Consider the following 9257-nt stretch of genomic DNA (forward strand, 5'->3'; position numbering starts at 1 on the left):
ATCCAATCAATCGGCTTCAGTTAGCAGCAGTAGCGAAGGAATCGCTCAATCGGGTTCAGTTAACAGCCATCGATCGATCGCTCGGGTTCAGTAATGCGTAGCCTGCAATGCAATCGCTCGGGTTCAGTTAGAGCCCAACGCCTCGCTCGGGTTCAGTTAGAGCCAACGCCTCGCACACACGCACGTACGTGTACGAGAGAAATGCGCATCGCTTGGCCCCCGACCTCCCACCGTAACCGGGAACTCCCCGAAATTTTCCTCCCCCTCGCTTCTACCACGGTTTTTTCCGTCATGGACGGCCCAAAGAATGTCATGCAGCTGCGTCTCCGGCCCGCCCAGGACGAAAAGCCCATTTTTTGTCATGATTTTTTGTCACAGAAGTAGGAGCCCACCACATCTATGATGATACCGGGTTTTGTCACAATTATCGTCATAGAAGTGTCATATGTATGACAGAAAAAAATCGTTCAGCCTAAAATGTCACGAATGTGTCTTTTTTTGTAGTGTATCCCTTTAGAATGTTTAGGCTGTGCTCGGCCAGCCTGCGTGGGATTCCTGGCATGTCTGAAGGATGCCAGGCGAAGATGTCCCAATTCTCTCGCAAGAACTCCCGCAGTGCAGCGTCTGTTGTGGGGTTCAGCTGTGCCCCGATGGATGCTGTTTTTGTAGGGTCCGTTGGGTGGACCTGGAATTTGACTATTTCGTCCGCTGGTTTACAAGAGGTGGACTTGGGTCTTTTGTCGAGTATCACGTCGTCCCTGTCCATTGTGGAGCGTAGCGCAGTTAGTTCTTCGGCCGCAAGGGCTTCGGATAACGCCTCGAGGGCCAGTGCGGCGGTTTTATTTTTGGCGCGGAGTGCTATGTCCGGATCACTAGCTAGAGTGATGATTCCATTGGGCCCAGGCATTTTGAGCTTCATGTACCTGTAATGGGGTATAGCTTGGAAGATCGTGAATGCCTCCCGCCCTAAAAGGGCGTGGTATCCGCTACTGAACGGGGCCACTTGGAATGTGATTTCTTCAGACCTATAATTCTTTGGCGTGTCGAATACCACATCTAGTGTGATTTTTCCCGCACATCGTGCCTCCCGACTAGGGATGATTCCTCTGAAGGTCGTGCTGCTTTGCTCAATGCGGCTCTTGTCTATTTCCATTTTGCTAAGAGTCTCCTCGTAGATGAGGTTTAATCCGTTGCCACCGTCCATGAGCACTTTAGTAAGCCGGAAGCCATCCACAATTGGACTAAGGACCAAAGCGGCTGGTGCTCGGGCTGTTCGGAATTGAGGTTCGTCACTGGCATTGAAGGTTATGGCCGTATCGTTCCATGGATTTATTGCTGCAACGTGGCAGACTTCGGCAAGGCTGCGGAGTGCTCGCTTGCGCCTATTATTTGAGGCGAAGGTCTCGAAGACTGTCAATACTGTATTGTTATTTTCCACGGGATGGTGCTCTGTGGTATTGTTGACGAGGAGATCCTCGCCGCTCTTGGCCACCTGCCGGACTATCCAACATGCTCTAAGGTTGTGTGTTGGCATGGTATCCGGTGTACTGTGAATTTTGCATGGCCCATTGAGCCATCCTTCCAATACAGTTCCACGCTCTGTACTGGGCTTTGGTTTCTTTGTAATTGGATCGGGTGACTTACGAGAGTACACCCTTTTAGTTCGAACGGGGGGTTTAGTGAAAGCCGGAGGATTCCCGAATTTTGTTTGGGTTTTCCAGGCGCTTTCCATCGCACAGTACTTCTGTACTATGGCCGCCAAGTCAGCGAAGTGTGCTATGTCACGGCGACTTATGGCGTTGAGGATTCCCATGTCCGTGCAATTTTTGCAAAAGAATGAAATTGTGTCTTCCTCGCGACAGTCCTTGACCTTGCTCATTACAAGGAGGAATCTGGCCCAATAGTAATGTACTGTCTCTTGGGGCTCTTGTCTAATGTGGGAAAGATCACTTATGTCTGGGTGGGTGGGTAGATTTAGGTCCAAACCCTGACCCGATCTGAAACCCAGGGGCAGAGGAGTTTCCGAGCTCGGCGGTTCGGGCTCCGGGATGTTGCCCATTAGTTCTAGCCGGCTGTCAGATTCTAGGTTCGACGCTTGGGCCATGTCCTCCCGTAGACGGGTATCCGGCTCGGAGAGCTCGGGAATCCGGACATAGTTTGTCCTCAAAATAGAGGAAGAATCGCTACATTGCTCCTCCACCACCACTATCTGATGGGTGACCGGCGGAGAGTTAATCTCCCTTTGGTCGGGTTTAAACCCGATCTGATCATAGTCCGTAGCGACTTCCAGGGCGGCGATGCGATCCAAGAGCTCGTTCAAGGAAGAGAGCTCCATTGGATCCATCTGCTCAGTGAATCCCGAGCCGACGTGGAGGCTGTTTTTGATGACCCGAGAAGTCATCGTTGGCGCGACGGCCGAATGGGCGGTCATGACGAAGCCGCCTAGTCGGAGAGTTTGGCCTACAGCCAGGGCTCCCCCAGAGGTAATGTTGTCCTTGACAACAAGACGAGCCATCAAGCCTTATCGTGACGGCATGGTGGAACTCTCAATGAAAGCACCAATGTCGGTGTCAAAACCGGCGGATCTCAGGTAGGGGGTCCCGAACTGTGCGTCTAAGGCTGATGCTAACAGGAGGCAGGGACACAATGTTTACCCAGGTTCGGGCCCTGTCGATGGAGGTACTACCCTACTTCCTGCTTGATTGATCTTGATGATATGAGTATTACAAGAGTTGATCTACCACGAGATCGTAGAGGCTAAACCCTAGAAGCTAGCCTATGATTATGATTGTTCTTGTCCTACGAACTAAACCCTCCGGTTTATATAGACACCGGAGGGGGCTAGGGTTACACAGAGTCGGTTACAAGGGAGGAGATCTACATATCCGAACCGCCAAGCTTCCCGTCCACGCAAAGGAGAGTCCCACCCGGACACGGGATGAAGTCTTCAATCTTGTATCTTCATAGTCCAACAGTCCGGCCAAAGTATATAGTCCGGCTGTCCGAGGACCCCCTAATCCAGGACTCCCTCACCTACCGCCGAAGTCCCTGGCGGTAGGCTACGTAATCCTACCACCGAGCCCCCTGGCGGTAGGAAAAAGGGTCAGATCACAAAAAAAGACCAAACCGGGGTTAGATCCTGCTTAACTTGAGCAAAAGGGTCAAAACACAAAATTTTGCCTATCTCTCCTATGTTTATCTCCACTTTGCCCAAAAACAAATGTGACAAGCACAAATTTACTTTCCGTGGAGACACAAATTTGCTTCCGCGAGAGGCAAAGTTGTGCCTCTAGGAAAAAGAAAATAACGTGTTTTTCTCACGAGAGGCACATATTTACTTCTCGTGTAGGCACATATTTGCTCATGCGATAGGCCTGACGAAAACATGTGTTTTCTTTTTTTTTCTTCCACAGGAGGCATAGATTTGCTTCTCTCGAAGGTACAGATTTGCTTTCACGAGAGGCATAGTTGTGCCTCTTTGGAAAAAGAAAAAAAAGTCAAGAAAATCATGCTTCTGGTTCCTTTTTTTGTGAAAAAAAATTCAGCAATACTTATCAACATAGGATCTAGTTTCGAAGATCTTGACGCGAGAAATACAACAGTGAAAAAAAAATCGTGATTTGGACGCATGGTTTAAGAGATAAAATATTTTGTATAAAAGAATCTAAGAAGAAAAAAACTCTCAGGTGGTGACAAGTGGCGCACACGCGTCACTTGTCGCAATCTGGGGGGATGAGAGTGACCTTTGCAAGGTGGGTACCCGTGATTTCGGGTCTTTTTTCTTGCTGGGCTATATGTATATATAGGGTTTTGGGCCGAGTTCATCAGGTCAATTGGCCCCGGTCCATCACTGTAGCTCTATCTTGCCTAAAAAGTCACTGTAGCTCTTGTAAATCATAATAAATAAAAAGCTCTTGTAAATCATAATAAAAATCCACATGGCATTCGACTATGGGCATTCATGGGCTACATGGATTGCATGACTCCCCACTTTCACATGCAACACAGCGATGACAACACCCTCTACCTCCTCATGATCGAGAGCCAGATGACCATCGTTGACGGCTGGCAGGTGTTTCACACAGGTTGTTGCCCTACATGAAGGACATAACCTTCATCACTAACGGCGTGTACGACCGCGAGGTGGCGAGGAGAGTGATAAGGCTGTCGCCTTGGTGTACGCCGACCTCATTTCCTTCATACAATTTTTCGTAGCAATCCCAGACCTACCAAAGAGGCTAGAGGTCAGAGGGGCCACTTACCAAGTAGAACTGGATGACCTTGTACTGCCTGTAATCTCACCTACACTGACTACCTGCTGCTTCCTTGGTGTGTCATTAAACCATAATAATAATCGAGCCATATATTGCAATGTGGGTTTCAAATAAAAATGTTACCTTTGTGTGGGAATAGAAATCGGAGTTTGCGCTTTAGTGACATATTTTAATTATGAAACAAGCACTACCAATGAGCTACAACAGATACAAAGTACATATTGGTGCATTTCACACACCCCAAAATTATATATTAAATTCCACCTAAACTTAATAGTCTTGTAGTTTAGAAACCCTTTTCAGTTATTACTAGGTCCATATACTCTGAAACATCCCACATAGTTCCTTAGATTTTTAAGGACAGCACAAATAGAAGCTACAATAAACACACTAAAAGGTAGTCTAATGTGATTGCGGATCATATAGATATCTCTTTAACATAACATATGCCATTAAAAGATCTCATACAACTCCGAGAAAATATGTAATGTAGTTGGAAAATAAATTTATCTATGAAAGAGTGAGTAACAATATGGCTAAACTCACTTAGTGCAAAAAGGACGTAATTGAGGTTTTCCTTTAGAAATTTTCTAAAGAATAAGGAAAAGAATATAGTGCACACATGAAACTGAAATTAATTATTTTTGTGGAATAATGTGAAATTTTTTTGTTTTTCTTACGTGTGAAGCGCAGTTTACACTCCTGATTAGAGAATGAGTTAAGTGCAAGTAAAAAAGTACAATATAAATAAACGAGAATTTTATTATCTATATCCTAATGTATTATTCTCATAAGAGAATAATAAATGACATGTTGGAGGTTATTCGAGAGTTAATTCGAAGGAACATCATCAATAAATGAATTTAGACCGGATTAATTAAAAATGGATTGGTGCAACTACAGTTACGTCTGGTGTAACTCTAATCCTTACATAACGAACTCTACTGAGGACATCTGAACAACAAAAATGGTTTTGCGATCATGAGTCTTGAGTTTAAGGTGGTGTATTCAATCGAAAGAAAAGACCTATGTGGTGTTCGAGTATATGTGGACGCAACTTCACATTTCATAAGAGCGACTAAACTAACAAAGTTAGGCAGAAAAATTAGCAAAATATCCATAATTTATTTCCTAATTTATAAAAATAGGTTAAAGTTGATAAAAATGCAAGTGAAGTCCAAAAGCCATTTAAAAATAAACAAATACTTTTTTGATAAAACTAATACAATATTTCAATGGATAAAATGATAATAGAGTTTGCCCTAAAAATATGTTTATTTAAATTTTATTCAGATTTTTTGGCTTAAAATATTCATGACTTGACTTCTTAATTTGGGATCATCTTTAAATAGTTTCATCATTATACCGACTTACTTAGAGTTAATTTCGCCACCCTACTTTTCACTCTGAGGTTGGATAGAGATCGGGCATCATAATGAGTCAGTGTGACCGACAAACTCAAAATAAATATCACCACGAATCCACGATGCAATGAACGTCTACATATGCTATGGTTTCCAATTTATTAGCCATAATTCAAATTATAACAAATTTAGTCAAATTAAACTAGTACAATTTGGTATTGATTCAAAAGACTATATTTATTCTAGTTTTTATTGCCACCATTTCAACAATGAACATGTGTGCCATCCTAGCTTAATACGAATGATAGACTACTCACATGAGTAAATATTTGCTTTTTTTTAGGAGCGATTTGAGGATGGATGACCGACTAAGAAATTGATCCGCGATACGCACGAGCAAATACAAAGTGCGCGGGAAAGACTATTGTTGATGTATAAAGACAGTCCAGATCCCGCCACATACAACAACCAAAAACGGTGGCATTACAACGTGACCCTACGTGGTTTCGACCGGAGGTCTAAAACATATCTAAAGCACAAGCAAGTTCAGCCCGTAACAGGCCGGTATCAGGAACTGAATGCCAGCATGGATGAACACTTTGACTGTCCAGTTTCACCCAACTGCTATGCATGCTTGAACACTAGATGAGGAATCAATTTAGCTGCACGTTCAGTTAAGCAGAAAACATCTTCTTTAATCACTGTTCTATGCCAAATCGACAGGATATGATGCTTGACAGTGACCTTGATAGGACGATTGGTCATGGATGACGCATCCCCATCGATGCTGCAAGTTGCAGCTGCATAATTTTGACCCATGATCCCAGCAGCCTCCACCTTTCTTGACCATTATAGCCGCCACTACAGTCGCCACCTGCCACTCTCTTCTCCCCTTCCCTCGGCCACATGATCCACTCTCCTCACCTTACTCAAAGTCGCAACTAGTATGGATACGACGTGGACAGTCCGATCTCACACCATTTTTTCATATTATATACAATCTCACAGATCCCATGGCGTGTGCAGTGTGCTGTATAAATTAGTGGATGCCTCCACCTTCATCGACCACCTCCATTGATCAAAGATCAGAGCTCAGGAGCTCAGGAGCTCGCAGCAATGGAGCCGCATGCCGAGTCCAAGCCCATCCCGCTGATGACGCCGTACAAGATGGGCTCCTCGCTCGACCTCGCCCACCGGGTGGTGCTGGCGCCGCTGACGCGGCAGCGCTCCTACGGCAACGTGCCGCAGCCGCACGCCGCCGTCTACTACGGCCAGCGCGCCACGCCCGGCGGGATGCTCATCACCGAGGCCACGGGGGTCTCCGACACGGCGCAGGGGTACACCGACACCCCGGGCGTCTGGACGGCGGAGCAGGCGGAGGCGTGGCGCCCCGTCGTCGACGCCGTGCACGCCAAGGGCGCCCTCTTCTTCTGCCAGCTCTGGCACGTCGGCCGCGTCTCGTCCTACGGCTTCCAGCCCGGCGGCGCCGCGCCCGTGTCCAGCACCCAGAGGATGGTCGGCCCGCAGGTCAGGCACGACGGCACCACCGAGGAGTTCTCGCCGCCCAGGAGGCTGGCCGTGGAGGAGATCCCCATGATCGTCGACGACTTCAGGAAAGCTGCACGGAACGCCATCAACGCCGGTACGTCCATCATCAGAACATGTGTTTCCTCTGCTTTGCATTTTACACTCTGCTTTCCTCTACTTTACATTTCAACACTCTGCTTTGCTCTGCACGCGGACGGGTCAGGCTTCGACGGCGTGGAGATCCACGGCGGCAACGGGTACCTCATCGAGCAGTTCCTCAAGGACAGTGCCAACGACCGGGACGACGGCTATGGCGGCAGCCTGGAGAACCGGTGCCGCTTCGCGCTGGAGGTGGTGGACGCCGTCGCCAAGGAGGTGGGCGCCCACCGTGTGGGTATCCGCCTCTCGCCCTTCATGGACTACATGGACTGCCACGACTCCGACCCGCACGCGCTCGGTCTCCACATGGCCACGAAGCTCAACGACCACGGCATCCTCTACCTCCACATGATTGAGCCCCGGATGGCCCTCGTTGACGGCCGGCGGGTGGTCCCGCACCGACTACTTCCCTACAGGGAGGCCTTCAAGGGCACCTTTATTGCGAATGGCGGGTACGACCGGGAGGATGGGGACAAGGCGGTCGCATCGGGGTACGCCGACCTCGTCTCGTTTGGGCGGCTATTCCTGGCAAACCCAGACCTGCCCAAGAGGCTAGAGCTCAACGCGCCGCTTAACAAGTACAATAGGATGACGTTCTACATCTCCGATCCCGTCGTCGGCTACACCGACTACCCGTTTCTTCCTTGATGTGTCATTGAACCATGGATAATGATTGATATTATGTCATTTCTACCGTGAATAATGTGTCACTCACTCATTGTCATGTGAATTTCAAATGGAACCTTTTCTTTATCCCAGCTCTTCCCTTTTTACCCGCTAGGCCCCATGGTACATGTGGCTTTTTTATGTAGAATTTTTCTGGTCGTGAAAATGTCGCAAAATTATGAGTGTATAAATTTTGTAGGCCGGCGACGATGAGGAGCTGGACGCCCCGCTTGCCAGGGTGCCGGCTGGATCAACTGAAAATAATTTCGGTTCAGAGACTAATTAGGGTTAGAAGTTGACGCCTACGATGCATCGTAATGACTATCATATACCTCTCATAACATTTTTTGCGTGTTGTTAAATAGTATTGTCATGATTATGCTATACTGTTTAGCCGTCGTGCTAAACGATAATCACCATCTCTCTGCGCGTTGGCGTGGCATTGGATCTATGTTGGTTCGTGGAGAGTTCTTCAGATACCCTACTGTTGTTTATCTCTAAAGATCTACGTCCGGTCCATCATACATGCGTTTTGAGGCAATTTGCAGCTTGTGCTCTTTGCACTTGTCAGCCAGGTTTTGTTCTTAATTTGGTTTGCCTTGTTTGAATACTAGGATGAATTCAGTGGATTTCTCAATTTTGCAAGTGGCCCCGATTTTTTTGCATCGAATTAGGGAGCTTTATTATTACTTAACAGCAATTCAGTTCAGTTACAATCAGCCCTCAGCCCTGGAGAAAGCTCCCATGAAAGAATTCTTGCTTTCTACGTCTTTAATTCATTTATTTTCCTAATAGCGTTTGTGGAATATCAAACCAAACGGTTGCTACATGAATATAACGCATTTTCACTATATTTTGCCCACAACTTTTTACATGCCTCAACATAAACCTTGAGGTACAAGAGAATGAACTGAGTTGCCCTGGTTATGTGGTCTGGGCATCCAGAGGGGTTGCAGAGTCCGCGGGTCAAGACATAATAACATGACTCAACATAAACCTTCACGTGCAAGAGATTGGAACTGGGCTGTTCCAATCACATTGATTAGGATTTTCCTCACAGCTGTTCAAGAAAAGTTTTATAGTCGGAGTATGTCAGTATATAAGAATCAGCGGGGATTACATGTGTGTATGGAGAGACACGGGCAGAGAACCGACACCATCTGGCCTTTGATGTAAAATTTGAAAGCGCAGTCCGATCTGCCATGTTATGTTTATGGAGGATTTCAACGAAGCTATGTGGTCTTTTCAGCATTTTTCTATGACATCA

At 46.8% G+C, this 9257-nt stretch overlaps 1 protein-coding gene across 1 annotated transcript; it reads left to right on the forward strand.

The window, feature by feature from the left end:
- Positions 1 to 6519: 6519 nt before the first annotated feature.
- On the forward strand, positions 6520 to 8077 carry LOC101290675 (putative 12-oxophytodienoate reductase 4). Its single transcript, XM_044473833.1, has 2 exons — positions 6520 to 7280; positions 7389 to 8077. Exons 1-2 carry the CDS (start codon positions 6755 to 6757, stop codon positions 7970 to 7972), a joined length of 1110 nt encoding a protein of 369 aa, XP_044329768.1. The 5' UTR covers positions 6520 to 6754; the 3' UTR covers positions 7973 to 8077.
- The last annotated feature ends 1180 nt before the right edge of the window (positions 8078 to 9257 follow it).

Source organism: Triticum aestivum, chromosome 2D (assembly GCF_018294505.1).
Source record: "Triticum aestivum cultivar Chinese Spring chromosome 2D, IWGSC CS RefSeq v2.1, whole genome shotgun sequence".
Taxonomy (NCBI): Eukaryota; Viridiplantae; Streptophyta; class Magnoliopsida; order Poales; family Poaceae; genus Triticum; species Triticum aestivum.